At 58.9% G+C, this 23932-nt stretch overlaps 1 protein-coding gene across 1 annotated transcript; it reads left to right on the forward strand.

Annotated features, from left to right (window-relative positions):
• Plod1 (procollagen-lysine,2-oxoglutarate 5-dioxygenase 1) lies at positions 1 to 22708 on the forward strand. Its single transcript, XM_026397943.2, has 19 exons — positions 1 to 135; positions 6578 to 6669; positions 7623 to 7756; positions 8385 to 8548; positions 9582 to 9694; positions 10160 to 10223; positions 11300 to 11397; positions 12044 to 12145; positions 12353 to 12484; positions 13961 to 14082; positions 15239 to 15343; positions 15634 to 15759; positions 16069 to 16210; positions 16862 to 16975; positions 17620 to 17685; positions 18230 to 18334; positions 19529 to 19675; positions 20495 to 20620; positions 21794 to 22708. Exons 1-19 carry the CDS (start codon positions 60 to 62, stop codon positions 21947 to 21949), a joined length of 2184 nt encoding a protein of 727 aa, XP_026253728.2. The 5' UTR covers positions 1 to 59; the 3' UTR covers positions 21950 to 22708.
• The last annotated feature ends 1224 nt before the right edge of the window (positions 22709 to 23932 follow it).

A 23932-nucleotide genomic window follows, 5' to 3' on the forward strand; every position in this document is an offset into this window, starting at 1 on the left:
GCGAAGTTTCCAGTCCTGTGAGAGCCGCCGGCCCCCGCACACTGTCCCCGGACCCCGCCATGCGGCCCCTGCTGCTCCTGGCCCCGCTGGGCTGGCTGCTCCTGGCCCCTGCGAAGAGCGACACGAAGCCGGAGGGTGAGGGTGCGGCCGGGGCGGGGCGGGGCGGGAGGGCGCGGGCCGGGGTGTCCCTGCTGCCCCGAAAGGACCGGTGTGGCCCGGGGCCTGGAGCGAGGGCTGGGCTCCGGCGGCTTGTCCACTTGCCCGCTGGTGACTTGGACAAATCACTTCCCCTCTTGGAGCCGAGGTTCCCACCTTCGTGCAGCGGGCTGGACAGGGTGACAGCTGAAGTCCCATTCAGCGCGGAGACAGGACAGTGATAATGCCGTTGGTAATGATAACCCACACTGGCTACTATTTATGGGCTAGGAGGACCAGACACTGGCGTCCCGCTGGGCCTGTTTCCTTCTATTGTCTCCATTTCTTAGCTTGGCAAACTGAGGCCACAGAGTTGATCACTTGGCTAAGGTCGCATAGCTGTGGGCCTCCGATCAGGAGTCACCCCAGGTATGACTTGTTTCTAGGGCCCAGCCCAGAGCCACTAGGCCTTAGCCGGTGATGGGGAGGTGAAGGTGTGGTTCAGGTTTGTGGAGCACTTTAAGCCACCCCCCTCCTCTGTGTGCTCTGCCCAGCCTCCTGCTAGGCTGGTCTTCCTCTCTCTGGTTGGCATGTGAGGAAACTGAGGCACAGACAGGTGAGATGCTTGCCCAGCCCTAGAGCAGCTCTGAGTCTGTGTGGACCCTCAGTCTCCTGCCTCTTTACTTCTCTGAGGCAGATTGGGTTTCCAGGTGCGCTCCACTATCCCAAGTGGGACTTCTGTCCTCCTCAGCCCTCCCTGGGGTGGCCCATTTCCAGGGCTGCCCACTGAGCACCGGCGAGCCCTGGGGAGCCCATCTGATCAAAGCCAAGTCACACTGGCCATAGCCTCCCTGGTACCCATTCCCCTTGGCCCTCCATGGCACCCTGTTCACCCTTCTGGAGGACCTGGGAGCATCCTCAGCGTGAGGGGTGCTGGGATAGCAGAAGGAACTGGGTTCTGTGACCCTGGGACCAGGGGGGATGGGAACCCCATTTCTTGGACACCTTCTTTGTGCTAGGTTGTACCCAGAACCACGTACCTCTCAGTGGTAAAGCCCTCGGCATCTCCATGAGGCTCAGTGTCCTAGGTGCAGAACAGGGTGATAACGTCTCACTTCTAGAGCTCTTGAAGGATTCCAGAGGACGAGGCCAGTGTGTGAGAATTCAGCTCAATGCTCTCCCCAGTAAAGGTCCTCGGAAAATGGCCTTTCCTGTCCTGGGCCAGGGCTGCCACCTTTCCTGGAGAAGCCCATCAGGGCATAAGATGGGTCAGAGAAGTCCCCTTAGAGAGATGCTGAGCATAGGCCTGAGCTGGTGGTGTGTGCAGGGGCCTGTACCAGCCTGGGGCCACTCACTAGGCAGGAGCCACGAGCCCTATGATAGCCTCTTTTTCCTGAGCCTCACTTCTCCCTGCTTCTGCTGATGTGGGCCTCCCCCACCTCAGAGCATCCCAGGAGGGAAAATACGGCTGCCCACACTAAAGCCCAGAGAGGTGAGTCAGAGATGGACCAAGCTGATGGCAGGGCTTCGGGCACCCCCACCGCAGTGGGTGACAGGAGGAGGGCAAAGGAGACACAGGGCGGCCAGCATAGAGGTGCTGCTGCTGGGGTTGGGGGATGTTGCTGAGCTCATCAGGGTAAAGTGCCTAGCAGGTAGCAGGCCCCATTGATGTGCAGGAGCGAGGGCTCTCCGTCCTTTGCTTCATCTGGAACCCAGGGCCTTGCTCACTTGTGATGTATGATGCACTCCCTCTGAGCTGCACCACCAGCCCCGTTAGACTCTTGATAGGTGAGGAATCACTAGCCCCAGTTGTAGGTGGGAAGATGGAGGCCCTGAGAGGTTGAATGCCTGGTCTCAGGTGGGGTCCCTCAGTGTCTGGGACTCAGCTCCTTTCTGCTGGTCCCCATCTCTGATTGCAAGGCTTCTACCTGGAAATGCTGCTTGTGGGGAACCTGCCCGCTCCCCCTAGCTGAATGGCAGAACAGAATGCGATGGTTGTTTTCCCTGCAGGCCTTGCCTGAGCCCCCCACTGACCAGAGTCAGGGAAGGCACAGTCATCAGCCCCCAGGGAGGCCAGCTCCTGCCTTACCTGGTCAGGTGGCTGGGATAGGAAGTGTTGATTATGGCAGGGACTGTGCCACATGCCCCCCTGGTACTCAGCCGGGCCTGAGGTGGGACCTGGGGAGCGTGGTGGGTGGGGTGCTCTTGGCTCGTGTCTAACCTCTCATCTGAACATCCATGAACTTGACACAGGGAGAGAAACATGGGCAGTTGTCACTTTGAAGGGTCCTCCAATCAGAGGGGACACAGAGCTCCTCACCTCAGTAGAGCAAAAAGACACGACTCTTTGCTCCTCACCTCAGTAGAGCAAAGAGACATGACTCTTTGCTCCCGGGGAGCCCTGTGTCTGAGGGAGGAGACCTTGCCCTGTCCTCGGGGAGCCTGTGGACCAATGTGGCAAATGGAAGAGGCCCTCAGCAGAGCAGCAGTGCACAGGCAGATGCTGGTGCCCCAAGGGAGTGAGTCCAGGTGCGCCCAGGCCCTGGGGCCCCTCTCCTGCCCTCCTCAGGCCCATGCCTGTCCCTGCAGGCCTTGGATTTCCACGGGGAGGGGAGGACACCTGGCAAGGTCAGAGCCCCTGGGGAGGTGAGGGGGCTTGGGTGGGGTTCCTAGTCTTGCTGTTCCACGGAAGGGGCTGGAAGAGAGCCAGGAGCCAGGCAGCCGGGCTGGATGGGTTGGGTCCTGAGATGCCTGAAGGCAGCCAGAACCAGGGAGGCCCCAGGCACAGGGATCCCCACTTCTGTCTGCCCTTCTGCTGGACCTTGTTTATACTAGTCCCAGTCGAGGGCTGGGGTGGGCCTGGGGTGGGGCTGGGAGGAGCCTTGTTCATTCCTGCTCCCCAGAGAGCAGCAGGCTGTGTCCTGACCAGGCCTGAAGAGGACACACTGACCACCCTTTCCCTTGCTGGGCTGGAGCTGCTGGGGAGGGCCAGCTCAGTCAGCCCGGGTCTCAGCTTTCCCCGTGGGACCCCAGAGGCCCTGTTCTTTCAGGACCTCCTTAGCTCTCCCGCCCGCCTCCCGGAGCCCCCTTGCCCAGCCTCTGTCTGCCACTCAGGAGGGTGGCTGTTGTCCACCCTGACCCCAGGCCAGCGCCCGCCCCTGCATGGCCCCTTTTCTCAGGGGAGACTCCTCCCTCAGACAAGAACTCAGGTGCTCCCATTGCCCAGCACTTGACAGCCTGGCCCAAGGTTCCTCGTGGAAGTGCTATCTTCCACGTTATTCCCATACTGCGACTGGGGAAAGCCGGCCCAGAGAGCCTGTCTGTCTCCCCCTCTGCATCTCATTTATCCCTGCTGGATCGCAGGTTCATCCATCTGGGGAAATCATTGCTGGACTCTAGCCAGCAGTTGGGGGGGTGCTGAGTTCTCTGGTGCCAGACCCAACGTGGCCCCTGGCCTGAGATCAAGGCCAGTGGCTGAGCAGACAGAAAGCAGGTGGGCGGACCTTGGTATCTCCAAGCCCAAACTGAGTCTCCACGTTGACACCCTGAGGGCTGTCCAGAGCTCTGGCCAGCTTGACCAGGGATTGGGAACAGGCCTGGACCATGTGTCCACCCTGGGGAGGCCAGAGAGAAGCCTTGGAAATGCTGGATTCAGTCTGTAGCGGGGAGTCTCTGGAGTCCTGGGTGAGGTTAAGAGCATGGCGTTTGGGGTGCTAGCCAACTGGTTCCCATCTTGTGCCTCTCTGTGCCTCATGTCTGCGGCAGGCGGCGGGTGCTGAGGTGATGGGGACTGCAGCAGCAGGTGGCCTCTCGTGGTGTTTCGGCCCCTGGAGCTCTTTAAACTCACCTCCCAAGGGTGCTCCTCTGGGCCTGACAGGAGCACATCTCGCCTTGGCAACTGCCCAGCTAGGGCGAGGGTGAGGGAGGCCAAGGAAGGAAAGGCGTGACCCTGACCCCACACAGGGAAGAGCAGCAGGTCTGTCCCAGTCCTTCAGCAGCCCGGTGGCTAGGTAAGGGAGAGACTGAAGAGGGCCTCCCGGAGGCCTTGGGCTGGGGTCTCCCTAGGAGAGCTGCGGCTGCCGCAGACAGGACAAGGGAACGGAGTGCCACCTGGGTCATTGGGGCATTTGTTTTCCTGGGGGGTGTTGGGGTTGATGCCAGAGTCCCTTAGGAGAGGCCTTACTTGCGATCTCTTGCTGAGAGCCACTCCCCATCCCACACTGGAGCCCAGAGGACTGGTTCCCAGATGTGGCTGACACCGAAATCACTTGGGAAAGTAAGGAAGACTCCAGGCTCCTGGGCCCACTCAGACCTCAGGCCATCGATTGTCACAGCCTCCCATGCTGGTGTGCAGAAACCGCTGAGCCACGTGACCTGGTGGCACCCTTGGCTGGGGAAGCAGGCACTGCCACAGCCCAGGGAGCCCAGGACTTTAGGGCCCCAGGTGGCAGCAGGCGAGAGTGAGAGAGGGACAGGCACGTGAGGACCGTCTGGCATGGCGGGGACCTCGCTGAGACCCAGCTAGACAGTTTCCTTAGAGGGACAGACGGGGCCCTCAGAGCAGGTGGCCTGGTCACTGTGCCAGGCCTTGGCAGTGCATGCAGTTAGGTTGAGAGGGCACAGCCCTGGTGCCACCATATCCTGGCTCCCAGGGGTACGCTAGACGTTTCCTAACTTCAGGGTGTAAAGTGCTTAGGGTGGCATGTGGCATGTGGAAAGTGAACGGTGAGCCAGTAAGTCACTGTCCTTTGGAAGCAGAGCTGGAGAAGGGAGCCTGAGACCCTCCCGGTTCCCCTTCCCGCCCTGCAGCTGGGTTTCTTCCCAGAGTCCAGAATCACACAAGCTGGCTTTTTCCATTGGTGAAATGTGACACTCTTCCTGTCCCCCGGCAGCCCCCTTTTGGCAGGAGGGCCTCAGAGCTGGTGGCCACAGTTCTCCTCACCTGGGGGAGACAGTCATCCTGGAGGAGTTGAGGGGAGCCCTTCCCAAGTGTGAGAAGCCCCCCTTTTCCTGGCCCCTGGGGTCAAGTGGGAAGCACCCACTCCTCCTACCCAGCCCGGCCGGCTCCTGCCTGCCCATCCCTGCTGGGTTGCCTGGCACCCGCCACCCCTGCTCTGGGGCCAGAGCCTGCAGGCTGCTCAGCTTCCAAGCTCTGGCCTGATGGCCCCCTTTGTTCTTTGAGCCCAGGCCCCTCCTGACTGGGGTGGAGCCTTACCTGCCTGCTGCCGGCCTGGCGGCTGGTTAATCTTGGTTAATCTTTACCAGAACAGCATCGTGCTGAGGGAGCTAAGCCCCACAGAAACAATGAGCAGCCAGAGAGGGCGTGTCCGAGGTCTTCAGAGAGGTGGTGGGGGGAAAGGGGTGTCATTGTTACTAGCCCTGGACCTGCAGAAAGGGGCCACAGGGGGAGGCAGGGGGAGGCAGTTGGAAGGGGCAGAGCCCAGTGGCCAGAGCCCTGGCAGGAGGAGAGCCTGAGAAGAGCCTGGCTGAGCACAGCGCCTGGCCTGGCAAGCTGTTTGCCTCTCTGGCCAGTGCTGGCCATGCTCTTGGTGTGTGCTGAGCGTCCCCTAGAGGATCTCACGTGCCTGGTCTTACTTGACTAGTGCCTGGGAGGCAGGTAGTGGCATTGTTTTTACTTTATAAGGGGAAAGCCGAGTCTGGGGGGGACAGGGACTTGCCCAAGGTCTCACAGCTGGCAGGGGCACAGCCAGGGGTCTGAGCAGGCAGGCCAGCTCCAGACCCCGCTTTTCAGAGAACACCGTCTCCCAGCGAGTCGGGGAGGGCTTCCCTGGGGCTCCCAGACGTGCTGTCTGGGGAGCTGTTTCCAGCAAGTTCTGTTGGAGAAGTGAAGCCCCACTGCAGAGCCTGGGTGAGGTCCCTTGTCCAAAGGTAGCAGCTGCTGTGGCCCTGTGTCAGCAGTGGACCCACAGGGAGTTCAAGTCCGTTCCCACTCTGGGCCAGCTCAGCCTGAGCGATGCTGGGAGAATCCAGGGCTGGGTGAGGCCCGTTGGAGTAGCAGTGTCTGTGCTGGGCGCTGGCGTGAGAGCAGTGGCCGCTGGACCTCGTGTTTGCCATCCTGGGCTAACGTCCAACATCAGCTGGAGAGACCTTCTGGTGGTCAGAACAAATCCTTCTCTCCACCCCGTGGGGGCCTGAGCCCCCTAAAGCCAGAGGCTCAGCTCCTCACACCTCACCTGTGGACACTGCTTGACACATTGGCAGTTACCAGCTAGGAGTCCTGGGAGGGAACAGGGAGGCCTGGGTTTGTCCCAGCTCTGTCACTAACCCATGGAGTAATCTTGGGTGCACCCCCTCCCACGTGGGGCTTGGGTTGACATGAAGGCACGTGCTGCCAGGATTGGACAGGGCACTGTGACCCCCTGCTCCCCGTCAACTCCCCACAGCTTCTATTCCCATTCAGCTCGTCCTTCTCTGCCCACAGACAACCTCCTAGTCCTCACGGTGGCCACAAGAGAGACCGAGGGGTTCCGCCGCTTCAAGCGCTCAGCTCAGTTCTTCAACTACAAGATCCAGGTGAGGGGCTTCCTGGGCAAGGTAGAGCCAGCAAGGGGTGGTGGCAGAATTGCTAGGGCCCCGGAGACAGACTTGGGGCCACAGGGAGGCTTCCAGAAGGTGGAAGGATGAAAACTAGCTAGGACAAGGACAGAGCGTGAGCATTTCCTAGGAGGTGAGCAAGAGGTGAGGCGAGACTGGAAAAGTCCACAGGAGACTCACCCAGGGGAGCCTGGGTAAGGGGCAGGCCCTGGGAATCGGCATTTCCACAGATGACCCTGAGACGTTTTGGGACAGTGATCTGGGGACCTTCCCTGTGAGCACTGTTCTGAGTCCCTGTCATGGGCTTGGTGTTCTCTGCCCGTGGTCAACGGGGCTTAGTCCTGCAGGTGCTTCTCTGTGTCCCCGGTGTGGGGAACTGGGGATGGAGTGGTGGACAAGACCCAGGACGTCACTGCCTCCCCAGAGCTTGGCCTGAAGCCAGAAAGGAAGTGCGTTAGCTCACATGGATGAGGTTGAAGAAGAGGTTTGCTTCAGGCCTAGGTGGCTCCGGGGTTTCAGCAGAGCGAGGGCCCTGTCCTTCTGGGTCCTGGTTCTGCTTGTCTTCACCTGCAAACGTGCTTCCTCTGCACGGTGGCCAGGTGGCCACTGCCGCAGACTCAACACATTAGAGCAAGAAGCCTTTCCTAAATTTCAACACAATAGACCCCGGAAGGCTGGTGGACTATGCTTGGTCACATGCTCAAATCTGGCCCTGGAAAGGCGGGAGGAATCGGACCCTCCGATTGGCCAGGGGTGGTCACGGGACCCCTGGGGGCCAGGCCAGCCTCACACATGGGTAGAACGGTTTTTCCACAGGGGAGGCCCAGAGGGGCTGGGCAAACAGGAGTCGGGATGTTCGCTGCTCTGCTGCGGGTGGGAATTTGGGAAAACATTTCTTTGCCAAAAGCTAATGTTAAGGGCTCTCTCCGCAGGCACTGGGCCTGGGGGAGGACTGGAGTGTGGAGCAGGGGGCGTCCACAGGGGGCGGGCAGAAGGTTCGGCTCCTGAAGAGAGCTCTGGAGAAGCATGCAGACAAGGAGGACCTGGTCATTCTCTTCACAGACAGGTAGGTGGCCCGGAGCTTCCTGGCGGGCACCCTCACCAGAGTGGGAGGGAGGAATATTCTACCCTGAGGCCCTCCCTGCACATCAGGAGCCAAGATTGTGGCTTTAGGGGATCCATGAGCCCCAGGATAAGACCATTGGTGTAGCTCCCTCCCACTCCTGGTCCAAAGATGGAAGTGGGTGACCTGCTCAGTGTGGGTTTTTTGGAGGGCACCAGGGATTGAACTCAGGGGCACTCAGCCACTGAGCTACTTCCCCGGCCCTATTTTTATATTTTATTTAGGGGACAGGATCTCACTGGGCTGCTTAGCACCTTGTTTTTGCTGAGGCTGGCTTTGAACTCACAATCTTCCTGCCTCAGCCTGGGATTACAGGCTTGTGCTACCACATCCAGAGCGGGTGTGTTTTGAATGTGACAAGGACATGGGTGATGGGGATCATCTCTGTGCAGCACTGGGGTGGAGAAGTAGCAGGCTGGGCTGGAGCCCATGGGCAGATCAGATACGTCTCCCAGCTGGTGACCCAGGGCTGGCAGGGAGAAGGGATTTGTGGGGCACCTTGGTCCCTGTCCCCTCCTGCCAGTGCCCTCCCTGGACCCCTGCTCACCTCTTTTCCCTGCTCTGGCCATAGCTATGATGTGGTGTTTGCCTCGGGGCCCCGGGAGCTCCTCAAAAAGTTCCGGCAGGCCAAGAGCCAGGTGGTCTTCTCGGCGGAGGAGCTCATCTACCCAGACCGCAGGCTGGAGGCCAAGTATCCGGTGGTCTCTGATGGCAAGAGGTTCCTGGGTTCTGGAGGTGAGAGGCCTGGGTGAGCATGGAACCCTGCAGAGGGCCCCCCCCCCCGGACCCTGCCCTCCTGAGGGGCCCCTTGGGTGAGACCCAAGTGCATCACAGGCCACAGATGCAGAGCATCATGGAGAGTCTTAACCTCAGCCTGCTCCCCCTGCAAAGGGTGGCCTCATTAAACAGCCTCTCGGCCGCGAGGTCAAAACCTGCAGTCACACTGGCTTTCTCTGACGTCCCCACCTCCCGTCCATCTCACATGGTATCACTCATGTGTCTGAAAGGCCTCTCGACTCTTCAGGATGCCTGAACTTGCCCTTGTGGGCTCACACTCCCCAACCTCTGGCCCTCTGTAGTCAGCTTCTAATTGCTCTGCCAGCCTTGGCCTCATCCCCTTCCAGTACATTCTTCACCCAGCAGCGCCAGAGGTCTTTAAGAGGATACGAATCCGCGCTGTCACTCAGTGACTTCCTGCTGCAAAGGATAAAACCCACAGGCCTGTGTCAGCAGCAGGTCTGTCCCTGACAGCCACTGTGTCGTTAGCTCAGAGAGTTGGCCCGGCAGAGGACCTGGCTGGCCAGGGGCCAAGGTGTGCGGTTTCTCTTCGCCTCTCGAAGGCTGCACCCTAACCAGGGAGCCCGCGTGGGCTTTGCCCGCTTGCCAGGACTCGGCCACCAGAGTGCTATGTGGTGTTGGCCCAGCCCCTGCCCTCCTCTGGGCCAACTTTACCAGATCAGTATATAAAAGGGGGTCCAAGCCTGGACCCCCCCACAACTCCACTCTCCCAGGGCTGGTGCAGTCCCTCTATTCAGCACCTGTAGGTGCTCAGCACTGAGTAGGTGCAGGTTGGTGGGAACCATTGATCTTGGGAACTCATCAGTTAATGACACAAATAGCTGCCCTCCTCCAATCCAGGAGGACTGCTGGGAGGAGGCAGAGCGTGTAGGTAAAAGCCTGGGAGGTGGGTGAGTTAGGGGATAGGGGAGGCCCTTGGCTTAGAGGCCAGAAGCTAAGTGTCTGACTCTGTGTCCCCCACACTGCCCAGGCTTCATTGGTTATGCTCCCAGCCTCAGCAAACTGGTGGCCGAGTGGGAGGGCCAGGACAGCGACAGCGAGCAGCTGTTTTACACTAAGATCTTCTTGGACCCAGAGAAGAGGGTAAGAGCTGGCGGTGGCCAGAGAGAGGAGGCTGGAGTCCTGGCTCTGGGTCCCACTGGCCAGGCTGCACTGCTCACCGTCCCCCTGGGCCCGGGCCGCTGGGTCGGTGTCCTAACCCCGTGGGCAGCTGTAACAGATGGATGAGGGGTGTCTAAGCAGTGCTCACGGTTCTGGAGGCTGGAGTCCGAGATGAGCATGGCTAGGTTCTTGACTGTACAGTGAAGCGAGAGTCCTTTCCCCAGGGCTGTGGTGGGGATGAGATGAATGTGTATATGCAGGGCACTTAGACTGGTGATTGGACCCCCAAGACCAGAGAGCCCAGGGCATGGCTGCTGGCTGGCCTCCTCAGGGCTGCTGTCACATGCCAAGGCAGAGAAGTGGGGGACAGGCTCTCCCACTGTGTGCTCAGGCCCCGGCCTCAGCCAGGGCCTGTGTCTGCTGCACCTGGTCCCCTCCTTCCCCCAGGAGCAGATCAACATCACCCTGGACCACCGCTGCCGCATCTTCCAGAACCTGGACGGAGCCTTGGGTGAGTGGCCCCTGGGGTCAGTGGGAGCTCTCTTCCGGGTGGGCCCCCTTCTTCCCTGCTCTCCCACCTTCCAGGTGAAGGATTCCTGGGTTGGGGTCCAGGACTGCACTGGAAGGGAGAGGAGGGATAGCACTTGAAGGGGCAGACACCTCTGGCCTGGACTCATGTCCGCGGCTGGTGATGACGTTGCTTTGCTTTGTCACGGGTATTGCTGGGTGATTTCCGGCGTGACTCTCTCTCCCTGTATACACACACACACACACACACACACACACACACACACACCCCGAGTTCCCGTTTCCTATCTTTAAAAATGGGAAACGGCTGGGTACAGTGGTGCTCGCCTGTAATCCCAGTGGCTCCGGAGGCTGAGGCAGGAGGATTGCAAGTTCAAGGTCAACCCGGGCAACTTAGACCCTGTCTCAAAACAAAAAATAAGAAGGGCTGGGTTGTGTGGCTCGGTGGAAGAGCACCCCTGGGTTCAACCCCAGTTTAAAAAAAAAAAAGAAGAAGAAGAGGAAAAAGCGAAATGCAGAACCATCGTCCTCCTGCCTGTGGCTTCTCAGGCTCTGGGACCCAGGTTAAGAGCTGGGCGGGGCCACTCCCTTGGCCTTTGGGAGCTTGCACTGAGGGGCTGTCCTCGTGGTTACCCCCATGGAGGCCTCCCTCCCTGCATCCTCTCAGGCCACTGAGAAGAAAAGACCTCTGTGCATTTTATACCGACTGCAGCGCCCCCCCATTTCCCTCCGTGCAGAGTACCAGGGATCTCCCTGCCCGGCGCTCCTGGTTTGCCTGGTATATCCTCAGTGCTCCTCTCATGACTGGAGCTGGGGTGTCCTGGGGCTTTGTTCTCCTGTCCCCACTTCTAGTTCCATTAGGACGTCATAGGTGTGGGCTCGTGGATTCTGTGCTCACGCCATGTGCCCCTGTGGTGCCAAGTGCTGGCCGGACACAGGATCCTCCCACTCACCTCTGAGGAAGGGATCTGCCCCGCATTACAGATGAGGAAATTGAGGCTCAGAGAGGCTTGGCCTCTGGGTCTGACCCTGGATGGCGCTTTGCCTTCTGACCCCTAGATGAGGTGGTGCTCAAGTTTGAAATGGGCCACGTGAGAGCGCGGAACCTGGCCTACGACACACTCCCGGTCCTCATCCACGGCAACGGGCCCACCAAGGTAGGGAGGAGCCCAGCCTCTGGGAGAAGGGCCACCTGCTTCCACCTCGCATCGGAGTCCATTCCTCCTGTGCTCAGTTGGGAGTCCACTGTCCCCATGTGGGCCTCGGCAGTGCTGCCAGCGCTGTCACAGTGTTAGCCGGGGGCAGAGTCCTTTACTCTCTCCGTGGGCATTTATTGACTTTTTACACCGGAGGCCAAGTCATGGTCAGTTGCAAAGAGGACAGGTGGTCCCCGTGTTCATGGTGCTGTGCAAGGGCCTGGGGCACGCTCTGCCTGGGGACAGGATGGACCTAAGTCGCTCCTGGGGAACTGGCCCATGGCTCCTAACATTTTTCTCTGTCTGTCCTCGGCCACCTACATCAGAATGGCAGGACAGGGAGGAAGGGAGTGTGTAAAAGATGGAGGTTTCCTGACCGCACCTGGGGTCTGCTCCCCTGGAACCTCTGAGGGTGGGGACCGTGACCTCCAAGTTCTCCCTCTGCACCGCCCTGCAGCTGCTGTGCACTCTGGGGGATGGGACATTGTCACCAAGACCCACTCAGGGCAGGAGAGGGCTCACCAGGGACCCAGGGAGGGCCCTTCATGACTGTTGGTCGGGGAGGCCAGTGGGCGGGCTCCTCTTCATTCCCGTGTCCCCTCCACAGCTGCAGCTGAACTACCTGGGCAACTACATCCCTCGGTTCTGGACCTTTGAGACGGGCTGCACCGTGTGTGACGAGGGCCTTCGCAGCCTCAAGGGCATTGGGGTGAGGCTATGGCCATCCCTGAGCTTAGGGACATACAGGGCTCAGTGCCCCAAGGTGGGGCAGGAGGATGGGTGGTTCTGGAACAGACGTCAGCTCTGGTGGGAAGTGAAGGGGTCACTCTGTGTCCGGCTGCGTCCACACTGGACACTTGGTGGCCACATAGTGGCTGGAAGCTCCTGGACTCTTAGCCACCCCTCCCCGACGCAGGATGAAGCTCTGCCCACGGTCCTGGTCGGGGTGTTCATTGAGCAGCCCACGCCGTTCCTGTCCCTGTTCTTCCAGCGGCTTCTGCGGCTCCACTACCCGCGGAAACGGATGCGGCTTTTCATTCACAACCATGTGAGTAGCAGGCACCCTGAGGGTCTTCGTGTGGCACCCTGAGGGTCTTCGTGTGGCTTGGGGTAAGGGGACAGCGTCATGAGCTGGCCTGAGCCCTCTGAGGATCTGACCGAGCCATGCTTATCTGAGCCAAACAGAAGTCGATGTGGCAGTGTCCCCAAATCACTAGTTGACTCTGGAGTCAGAGGGCTGGGCGTGAATCCCAGTAAGACTGCTTTTATTGACTGTGTGACCTTGGGCACATCCCTCAACCTCTCTGGGCTTCTGTTTTCTCAACTATAAAGTAGGGATAATAATAGCACCAATCACATAGAATTGCTGCAGGGTTTAAGAAGGTTACCTCCAAAAAAGAACCCAGTGCGTAAGAGGCACGACATAGTAGGTGTTCTTAGCTGTTGTCATTTTCGTTTTGTCCCCTCCTGTGCTGCCCCAGCTAATGCTTTCTAATTTGATCTTATGATGTCAAGTTGGATTTTGCTCCTTAGGTTCCTCCCGGGGAACCGCGGAGGGCCTGAGGCTGCTCTTTGGGGAGCGGGCCTGGTTCCACTCCAGCTCCTTCCTTTCTGCCTCTCCTCCTGCCTCTCAGCCTCTGCTCTGACCATCTCCCGGCTGTGAAGCCAGTTCCTGCCCAGTCCCGTGTGTTCTGCCGGGCACTGTCTTCCAGAGTCTTCTCAGCCAGCTGCAGCCTCCCACTTCCCAGTGCTCTCAACCCCTCCAGAGTGCCCCCTGCCCCCAGGGACACAGCTCAGCTCCTTGCCTAGGTCACCAACATGCATGTCACCTGTTTCCTGCACCCCCAGGAGCAGAAGGGGTGTGGGCCCTTCTGAGGCGCTCAGCCTCCCTGGAGGGCCCACCCATGAGCTGTAGCTGAATAGAAAAGGAGAACTGTCACAGGTGGTCTTGAGACCTACTGTGTGCTGTGTCTGACTCACGGTGACCTGGGGAGGGAGGTCCTGTCCTTCTGTAGAGGAGCAAGCTGCAGTGGAGAAGGCCAAGGGACTTGTCCAGGGTCACACACTCAGCATGACAGGGCCACGGTTGGTCTGAACCTTGAATTCGAGCCTGAAGACTCTGCTGTTTCCGCACACCTTATGACAGGGCTCCTGGTCTGGACTCTCATTGGCCAGGTTGTGGCCAAGGGTCATGTGGTGCAATTTGTAACAGAGCATTTTCCTGAGCCGCGCCCAGGCCCGCGTGGACGGTGTCTCTGTGCGTGGGCCCGGGGCTGGGTGGGATGCTGTTCTGGCGTCAGAGGCCCTGAAGAGGCCTGCAGGCCTGGCCTGGTCAGGGAGGATGCTCCAAGATGGCAGAGAAGGGCAATCCAGGCTGAGGGCCTGGCCTGGGCAGAGTCTGGAGATAGGAATGCAGGTAACGAGCCATGTGCCGAGGTGACGGGGAACAGCCCGGCAGTGACCGCGGGGCTGTGGTCCCTGGGGTGGAACCTGAGTCCTCTCCTCCCCCTGCCGCCTGCCCCAGGAGCAACACCACAAGGCCCAGGTGGAGCAGTTTGTGGCGGCCCATGGCGGCGAGTACCAGTCCGTGAAGCTGGTGGGCCCCGAGGTGCGGCTGGCCAACGCGGATGCCAGGAACATGGGCGTGTGAGTCACAGGCCGTGGCTGTCTGCGCTGACCGTGGCGGGCAGATGGGCCGTGGTGTCAGGAGCCCAGAAGCGCTGGGTGACCAGTGTGTTTCAGCCTTTTCCCGGGCCTCAGAGTTCCCATCTGTCACATAGGGAAATGGTCTCTTTCCTGTCAACCTCCGGGCTCTTGGGCAGGTGGAACACTGTCATTTGGATGCAGAAAGCAAACTAGGAAAAGAGGAAGAGCTGGAGGGTCAGAAAATGACAAAAGCTGACATTAAGGAAAACAACTTCTGGTTTTTTTTTGCCTTTACTATGAAAAAGGCAAAAACACACAAAAAAAGACGCAAGTAATTTGTGTTGATTGTAGAAGAATTGGACATTCCAGATCTGGGTTGGCCAACTTCCTCCATAGCTCTAGAGAGTAAACGGATTTGCCAGTTGGCTTTGTGGGGTCATCGGTTGCAACTGCTGGGCTCAGTCCTTGCAGCACAGTGCCAGTGACAGATGTCATGAAATGAATGAGTGGGACCGTGTTTTATTTAGGGACACTGAAGTTTGACTTCCACGTAATCTTCTGGTGTTCTTTTTTCTGCCCCAGTCATTGAAACACAGAACATCATTTTTTTCACTCATAAGCGGTTCAAAGCCAGGCGGTGGGAAGATTTGGACCAGGGACCGTAGATTGCTGAGCCCTGATCAGATGAAAGAAAAGGACACGCTTTTTAGTTGATTTATTCACTTGCATCGCTGGGGACGGAAACCAGGGCCTCCCTCATGCTAAGCAAGTGCTCTACCACTGACCAACACCTCCAGCCCCCGTTTTTAAGGCATTTGGTACAAGTTACCAAAATGCCCTCCAGCATCAGCCTCTCCCCTGCCCTGAGCACGGTGGGGACCTGTCTGGTGGCCTGTGCTGTCCCTTGTACCAGGTTTTCAGGGCACTCGATGCCGGTTGCCAGGCTCTAAGCCTCTGTCTTGTAAGTGCGGAAGCCGAGGGTGGGAGTCTGGGAGTCGGACCGTTGTGGCAGCTGGTCATGCCTCAGGGCTGGCTGACCTCTCTGTGGCCCTTCAGCTGGTACACTGTAAAGCCAAATCATGGTCACAGTTGTGGGCAGCTGCTGGGCGGCTCCAGGACCAGCCTGGCCAACCCAGAGTCCTCCTTTTCCTTGCAGAGACCTGTGCCGGCAGGACAGGGCCTGCACCTACTACTTCAGCGTGGACGCAGACGTGGCCTTGACCGAGCCCAACAGCCTGAGGCTGCTCATCGAGCAGAACAAGTGAGGCTGGGGTGGGCACTCCCGGCTGGGCCCTGGCCCTCCTCGCTCAGGAGAAGCCTGTGCAGGGTGGGAGCCCCTTGGCTTCTCCCCCTCCTCCAGGGCTTGCCTGTGACCTGGGCTATGGGACCCCAGCCTGGGGACTCCGTGGGCTGGTAGAGAATGGCTGTCCTGTGGTGGGGAGGGACCTGATGAGCCACACCCCATGAGGTACCCCTGTGAGCAGGTGTCAGCCCCCCACCCCATCCCTGTCAGGTCTGTTTCCTGTCCCACTAAGATGCCCATTTCCTCAGGAACGTCATTGCCCCTCTCATGACCCGCCACGGGAGGCTGTGGTCCAACTTCTGGGGGGCAATGAGCGCAGATGGCTACTATGCCCGCTCTGAGGACTACGTGGACATCGTGCAGGGGCGGCGCGTGTGAGTGCCTGCGGGGCAGGCCACCTTCTTCCCTCTTCCCCCTGGGCTGGCCGAGGCTCCCTCCCCGCGACTCCTGACCTGGTTGCCCTCAAATTTTTCTTGACCCTCAAGCAATGAAAACTGCAGCCAGACACAAAGAAAGACTTCCTGATAATTGCTCTGGGCCCACGTGCCCAGAGTAGGGGATTCAGATCCACAGTATGCTGCCCTCCCAGCCTGTGACCTCCCTCTCCTCCTGGCCCCAGGCCCCTAGCCTGTAAGTCCTTCCACCAGCCTGTGACCCCTGCCGTCTTGCTCTCTCGCCCTCAGTGGTGTGTGGAACGTGCCCTACATCTCCAACATCTACTTGATCAAGGGCAGCGCCCTGCGGTCTGAGCTGCAGCACACAGACCTGTTCCACCACAGCAAGCTGGACCCAGACATGGCCTTCTGTGCCAACGTCCGGCAGCAGGTCTGTGAGGCTGGGTGGCCATGGGGGTCTGTGGGCAGGGGGAGCTGGCCTCCAGCTCTGACCTGCTCAGTGGGCTACCTTGCACTGTAGGCCAGGAAGCACCTGAGGGTCCAGCAGGGTCACTCAGCGGCCACCAGGGCCACTGCGCCTGAGGGTGGTCCTCAAAGATCTACAGGGACCATTTTGGTGGACTCAGTTTTCACGCTGTTTGTATTATTTATATTTTTTGTCAAAGCCTAAAGGAAATTAAACTTCCCCCTAAATGTCGTCTAAGTAAGGTATCCAGAGGGCCCCACACTCCATCTCTGCTTCCCAGCACCCCCTCCCCATATTTCTTGGTGATTTTTTTAGTGGGGTCTGGGGATGGACCCAGGTCTCGTGTGTTGGGCAAGTGCTCTACCACTGAGCTGCATTCCCAGCCCCGGGGATGATTTTTTCTGATACTGGGGTTTGAACCCAGGGGCACTTTACCACTGAACTCTATGTCCAGTCCTTTTTAAAAAAATTTAAAGCCTTCCTTGATTGCCTCCTGGATGCTGGTCCTAGGCCAAGTGCTGGGGGCCCAGGGGCAACCTGCACTTATCTATCCCTCCTGGGGACATGCAGGGGAGGGGTGGGCCAGGGCTTCTTCAATCACGCCTTTGTCCCCAGGAGGTGTTCATGTTCCTGACCAACCGACACACCTTTGGCCACCTGCTTTCCCTGGACAGCTACCAGACTACCCACCTCCACAATGATCTCTGGGAGGTGTTCAGCAACCCCGAGGTGAGTCCTGGGGTGGGTGGAAAGGGCTGGGAACAGAAGGGACTCCCCTGATCCTGTGGCCTGTAGGCTACCTGCGTCACCCCCTCCCTCTGCCCTGGGGGCTGGTAAGGGCAGAATTCAGGTCAGGAGGGTCCCTCAGAGACAGCGCCACCTAGTGGAGGAGGGACCAGGCCGCAGAGGCCTTCTTTTGAGGCCCAGATCTGTCAGCTGTGACTTGGTCAAGACCCTCATACCTTTTGGGCCTTGATTGTCTTGGTTTGTCTTGGCTGTAGAATGGGTATGCTACCTCAGCCTGTCTTGTCCCTGAGGGTGTCATAATGATCAAAGGAGACAGTTGTAACAATGTTCCTAGATGGTGGGACCTTATAGTTAACATGGGCATTTTGCACATACACATATACACAGACTGGCATGTTCATACGTGTGCAAAAACCATCTCCTGTGGGCACACTTGGGTACCCAGACGGCACACCCTCATACGTGGGCACAAGCAAGCACCTACCTACCCTAAGCGTGTACATAGCCACTTACGTGTTGAGGAGCCCGTCAGAAGCTCCCTTCTTGGAGCGTCCTGTGGATTGAGCAAGTGGTGAGCCCCTGGCTCAGGCCAGACCCGAGGGCCCAGCCTGGTTCCCCCCCTACAGGACTGGAAGGAGAAGTACATCCATGAGAATTACACCAAGGCCCTGGCGGGGAAGCTGGTGGAGACGGTAAGCTCCAGATTCACACTCGGGCCTGCTGCCAGGCCCTCCCCTTCTGCTGGGCCTTCGCCTGCTGCTGGGTGAAGGGTGGCAAGAAGAGTTGGTGACGGGATAGGCCCTCCCTGCTGACGTTTCCTCCGTGAGCCTGCAGGGGCCTCAGGGCCCGTAGGCCTCTTCCCTGGCCGAGGCATGCAGAGGGAAACATGTCTGAATGGGCCTCTGCTGTGGCCCCTGTGCCAGTTGAGGAGTGGCCGTCTGTCCTGTCTCCCATGTCCGTTCCCCTGGGGCCCTCGGTGTGCACGTTCCTTTGTGATCCTGTGCTGGTAGCTCTGTGAGCTGGCTGGGCAAGCCCATCTCTGAGCTCTGCCTCCCGCTTTCAGTAGCTCACCTGGTCTGAGAGTCACTGCTGCTCGGGCTCACTCAGGGGTCCCAGAGGGCTCTGAGGTGTAGTGGACGTGAGCTCCCTAGGGGGCCCTGCAGCAGGCTCAGCATCACAGGGAAGATGCAGGGGTCGCCCTGCAGCCCTCTGAGACTGGGCCCTCGCTCTCTCCAGCCCTGCCCCGATGTCTACTGGTTCCCCATCTTCACTGAGGCAGCCTGTGACGAGCTGGTGGAGGAGATGGAGCACTATGGCCAGTGGTCGATGGGCGATAACAAGGTAGGGCTCCAGACGTCCGGGCTGGCCTGCAGGGGCTGCCCCTCCGCCCGCACTGCTTTCTGGGCTCTTCTCCTGGCTACATAGCCAGTGTCTCTGGGACTCTTCACATAGGAGCGCTGGCTGGGGTGCCTGCAAGGCAGTCAGGAATAGAGGGAACGGGAGACTGGAGGTGGAGGGTCGGTCCCCAAGCAGCCATTACCACTGTGTGACTTTGAGCTGCCTTAACTGTGAGTTGCTGGGTTTTCAGGTCCTGGCTTATTATTAGAATGGTTTAGCTTCCTGCCTGACTTGTGCATGGAAGAGGAGAGGAATAGGCAAGTGTGGGGTGAGGGGCCTCAGGACGTGGTGGTCAGGGCCAGGTTCATCAGCCATCCTCTGCAGGGCCTGGTGGACATGTGTTCTCTGAAGCGGGAATCCCATCCCCGCACTTGCCTGGGACATTCAGGCTCTGCTCGTAAAGGCACAGGAGATCCTGAGCCAGTGCGCCTCAAAGGTTGGGCTGCCTTTGATCTGGCAGCTGGACTGTCCTGTGGTTCTGGTTGCCTGCCCAATCCTTGTGCTTTGGTGGCTGGGCAAGTCTCCAGAACCCAGGAACTAGAATAGCTCATGCATTCTGGGGTTTCTTGTGCTTCAGTGACAGGGCCAGTCCTTGGACCCCCCCCCCACCTGAGCTAACTAGCCCATGGAACTAATTATCTGTGTCACGTGGCTAATGACCACAAGCTTAGTGGCTTTGAAAACACCCATTTATCATCTCCTGGTTTCTGTGGGCCAGAATCTGGCTTAGCCGTGTCCTCTGCTCAGAGTCTCCCAAAGCTACAGTTGAGGGTCAGATGGGGTTGGTGTCTCCTCCAAGGCTTAGGGTCCTAAGCTTAGGGTGCTGGTTGGCAGGTTCCTGTGCCTGCAGCTGGAGGACATAAGGCATCTGGCTTGTTTGAGGCCAATGGGAGCCACAGTCTCTCTCCAAGACCCTCCCGCTCAGGTCTGGTCCACCCAGACTCCCTTTTGATTAACCCCAAGTCAACTGATTTGGGGTCTTACATCAGCAAAACCCTCTGCTTTTGCCATATAATGTAGTGAAGCTCCATCCTATGCCCAGGCCAGGGGAGGGGCTCAGAGCCTACAAGCCAGGACATGGGGACCTGGGGGACTGTCCTAGAATTCTGCTGCCGCATTCTCTCTGGTCACTTCCAGGACAACCGCATCCAGGGCGGCTATGAAAACGTGCCGACCATCGACATCCACATGAACCAGATCAACTTTGAGCGAGAGTGGCACAAGTTCCTGGTGGAGTACATCGCCCCCATGACGGAGAAGCTCTACCCCGGCTACTACACCAGGGTGCGCCCTCCACGCAGCCAGACGTGGGCGGGCGGAGTGTCTGGGAGGGGCGGGGCCAGGTGGTGGGCGGAGTTCCTGTGAGGGCGGGGCCAAGTGAGTGGGTGGGGTTCTGGGGAGGGTGGAGCCAGATAGAGTGGGCAGGGTTCTGGGGCGAGGCCCGTTGAGGGTGGGCAGACAGCAGCCCCAACTTCCTGCAGAGGCCCGGATTTGTGGTTACCAGGAGGAGCAGGGTCTCCCCATCATAGGAGTGTGGGGGTGGAGATGCAGGGCCAGGAGATGGGGCCTTGGGGTGACCAGGTCCCAGGAGGACACTGCCCTAGCTTCTCACCTTGCCCCTTTTGAATCCCTCCTCTGTCCTTAAACCTGGACTCTGGTTGGTACACCTGCCCACCACGTGAACCCCCCAGTTGGCCTGCGGGTACACCCAGGCCGCCCCTGGGTTTCTCTCTGTCCACCCCATCTCTGGCTGGCGCTCTCTCTTGCTCACTCAGCTGCTTCCTCCTCCCCGTGGTTCTGTCCACCTGGCCTGTCTGCATGGTGGCCGAGAGGGTGCTGAGGGTTAGGTTCCTTCCTCCTCCTCCCTCCCCTTCTTCCCTCCTTTTACATTCTTGCTTTCGCTTTCCTCCCCCTCCTTGCCCCTCTTTCCCTATATTTTTCTTGAGGCTCTTCTGTGCCAGTGCTGTTCCTGGCAGAGGAGGAGGTGACCCTGGGACCTGCCATGCCAACAGATTGGACTGGGCCTGTACCCTGCCCCTCGGGGTCCTCGGCAGCTTCTCTTGACTGGCGCCTACCCTTGACTGTCCCTCTGCTCTGGCACAGGCCCAGTTCGACCTGGCTTTCGTGGTCCGCTACAAGCCCGACGAGCAGCCCTCGCTGATGCCACACCATGACGCCTCCACCTTCACCGTCAACATTGCCCTGAACCGGGTGGGGGAGGATTACGAGGTGAGCAGGGGCCGGCCACAGGGCAGAGCGAGGGTTGGCTGGAGAGCATCGTGCAGGTGACTGAGGCAGAGGAGCCTGCCAGGTCAAAGGGCCAGAGGGAAGGGCTGCCGGGTGTGTGGAGGGGGCTTCCTGGAAGAGGTGGGTTTGAGGCACTACTTGGCAGGAGGGAGGGGACTTTCAAGGGGACAGCCTGAACTCTAGGAGAGGAGCTAGATTGCTCTGTGGCCTTGCCTCATTTCTTGGCCTCTCTGTTTCCTGTGTCTGAGTGCGCTCCCTGGAGTTGTGAGAACCGTTGAGGTCGTGCAGGGAGCCATGATAGGCTCTCAAGGAAGGGCCTCACGGGTGATAGGGAGCTTGGGTTTTCCTGTGGGAAGGGAGGGGGCTGCCTTGGCAGTGGCAGGGGATGGCATTGTCTAGGTATGGGGCACAGGCTTGCAGCTGGAGAGTTGAGGACGGGTGGGAAGCTGTGGGGACTCTGGGCCCATGGGGGCCTCTGCATGTGGTCAGTTAGGGAGCTGGCCAGGCTTGCCTCCATCCTCTCCTTAAGCTACTATTTTTGAGGGTTTTCTTTTTCTTTTTTTCTTTTGGCCCAGGGGTGGGCCAAAAAAATTTGTAGAAACTGTTCAAAAACAGTTCCGTTTTTTGGGACTCCGTCAGGCGTTCCCTAAGCTGGGGGGGGTTCTCTGCCAGGAACAGTTTTTGCCCCCCTACCCCGCTGGAGCCATTAGCAGTGCCTAGAGACGTTTTGTGTTGTCACAACTGTGAGGTGCACTGGCATCCACTGGGTAATGGCCAGGGGCGCCCAGGACAGCTCCCCTGTCGGTAGTGACAAGGTTGGAACCTCGGCCCGGCACTGTCTGCCTCCTCTGTGACTTCTCACAGCCAGGGCAGCTTCGCTCCCACTTGACAGGCGGGATTCCCACTGACCCCAGAGTTAGGGAAGGGTGGAGCGACAGTTGCCCAGGGCCGCCTGACTCTGAGGCCAGAGCCCTCCACCTGTGTCTTCCTTAGGCAGCTAGTGTCTGTCTGTCACTCCACAGGACATCCCCAGGCTGGCTGTGCTCAGGGTCCCTTGGCGGTGGCAGACAGTGGGACAGAAGAGAATAGGAAAACGGTTGGCTTGGGGGTGTGGGGGCCAGCTCTGCCCTGGGCACTGACACTTCTCTCTCCCAGGGAGGGGGCTGTCGCTTCCTGCGCTACAACTGCTCCATCCGGGCCCCCAGGAAGGGCTGGACCCTGATGCACCCAGGGCGGCTCACGCACTACCACGAGGGGCTCCCCACCACCAAGGGCACCCGGTATATCGCTGTCTCCTTCGTGGACCCCTAACTGGCCAATCCTGGCTCCCTCCGACTGTTCCTCCTTGCTGACAACCACTGCCCAGCAGCCCCTGGGGCCTTGGGGTCTCCAGGAACCCGGTTCAGCCTCCAGGCTCTTGACCTCCTGTTGCTCTTGGAATGGCCGGTCGCCAGGCCAGTCGCCAGCCCGAGAGATCTAGAGCGCCTGCCAGAGACACAGCACCCCTGGGGCGGGGCTTTCTGAGGCCTGCAGTCCAGTCCCAGGAGACATGGATTGCTTCCTGTTTTGTGACTCATCCTCCCTGATGAGCCTGCCCCTCCTCCTCCAGCCTTTCCCAGGGCAGGACTTGAGCAGAGCAGGGCCACCCGCTGCTCAGAGATTCCAGCTGGAGAAGCTGCCCCCAGAGCCCCTCAGGTGGACTGCAGCTCTGCGGACTCTACTTAAAGCTTTGCGGCATCTCAGAGACCAGAACAGACCCAGGATCCTACCCTGGGCCTGGGTCCTCTGAAGCCCCTTCCTCCTGGCTCTTGTCTTGAGAGCACAGCTTTGTCCCCTGGAGAGAGCAACTCAGAAAACCTCTCAGGGAACAGAAGAGACATCAATGCCGCAGCAGCCACATCCTCTACTTGATCCTGCTGGGGGGAGGGGAGTGACATGTCCACACTGCACTGGGCCACCCTGTCCCAATGCCTCTGGAGAGAGGGACAATCAGAAACAGGACAGTTCTATTAAAGGTTGTTCAGACCACCGAGTGGGAGGCACTTGGTGTGGGGGAGTGTGCAGATGTGGAGGAGAGCCTGGGGGTGGGGGGTCCGGAGCCCCTGGCTGGTTCCCAAACCCAGTGCCCTGTGGCCTTGGCATTTGTAAACTTCAGAATCCCTTCCGGCGAGCTGGGTGCTGGCTGCCTGGAGCGCACTTCTTCCTCTGTCAGGCCTGCATCAGGTGTCACGGCCCCTCTGGAGCCTTTGCTGACCTTCCTTCCTTGAAGCATGAACGTGGGAGACGTGGTGCTTCCAGTGCCCCCTGTACCCCGGGGCATTCTCTTCTGATCATACTTGAGGGAATGTATTGTAAGGGTCCGGCGGAGCGTCGGAGGGAGAGACCACACAAGAGACTGGCTTCATGCAACTGGCAAAAGGGGATTTATTGAACCAGCATGCTGGGGCTCAAGGCTCACTCAGGAAGGGAGAGCAGCCCAGAGCCCAGAGCAGAGGTCAAGCAGAGCTTAAGTACACTTTTTGGAGAGGGTGGGGGGCTTTGCATACATCAGAACAAATCATCTTGAGGCGCGGGAAAATTGAACAACAACTCTGAGCCATGATTAGTACATCCATTGGCCGGAAGGGAACAGTCTGGGCAGGGGTGATTGGTCACTACTAAGCGGGGTACACATTTAAACTGATTGGTTTTGGGGCCTGGATGCTTACCTACCGAGCTCTTTGGAGCCCTTAGCTAATAAACAACCAGGGAATCAATGGAAATATTTACTGGGCAGTTCAGGTATTGTCCTAACAGCTACAGAGATTACAGGTTCCGGGGGTAGCAGAGGAATTTTAACAATACCTGGCCTATTATTATTATTTTTTTTTAACCCAAGCCTTTCAATTTAGAAACCTTACAATGCCCAGTCTTTTACACTTTAACTCAGACTCTTGCAGCTTAGAATCAGCTTAGAAATTTTACCTTTACAGTATCAACCCTAGGAGCTGCGCCTGCTCACCTCTTGCTGTGGCTGGGCTGTGTACAGGTCCGGTGCTCAGCACACAGCACCCCCCCAACACATAGCCCCCCCCCATTTCCTCTTTACTGAAGGGGAAAGAGGCTCAGAGAAGCCAGGTAATTGGCCCAAGGTCACGCATAAAGTAAGCTGTTGGGACAGGGGGGGTTTGAATGATTTTACCACTCAAAACACTTGCCCGCAAGGTATCGGTACTCAGCCCTGGTGGGCAGCAGGGGCAGAAAGAACCAAATACATTTGGTGATAAATGTCCCAGTGGCTGTAAGAACAAAGTG

The sequence above is a fragment of the Urocitellus parryii genome, chromosome 11 (assembly GCF_045843805.1).
Source record: "Urocitellus parryii isolate mUroPar1 chromosome 11, mUroPar1.hap1, whole genome shotgun sequence".
Classification (NCBI taxonomy): domain Eukaryota; kingdom Metazoa; phylum Chordata; class Mammalia; order Rodentia; family Sciuridae; genus Urocitellus; species Urocitellus parryii.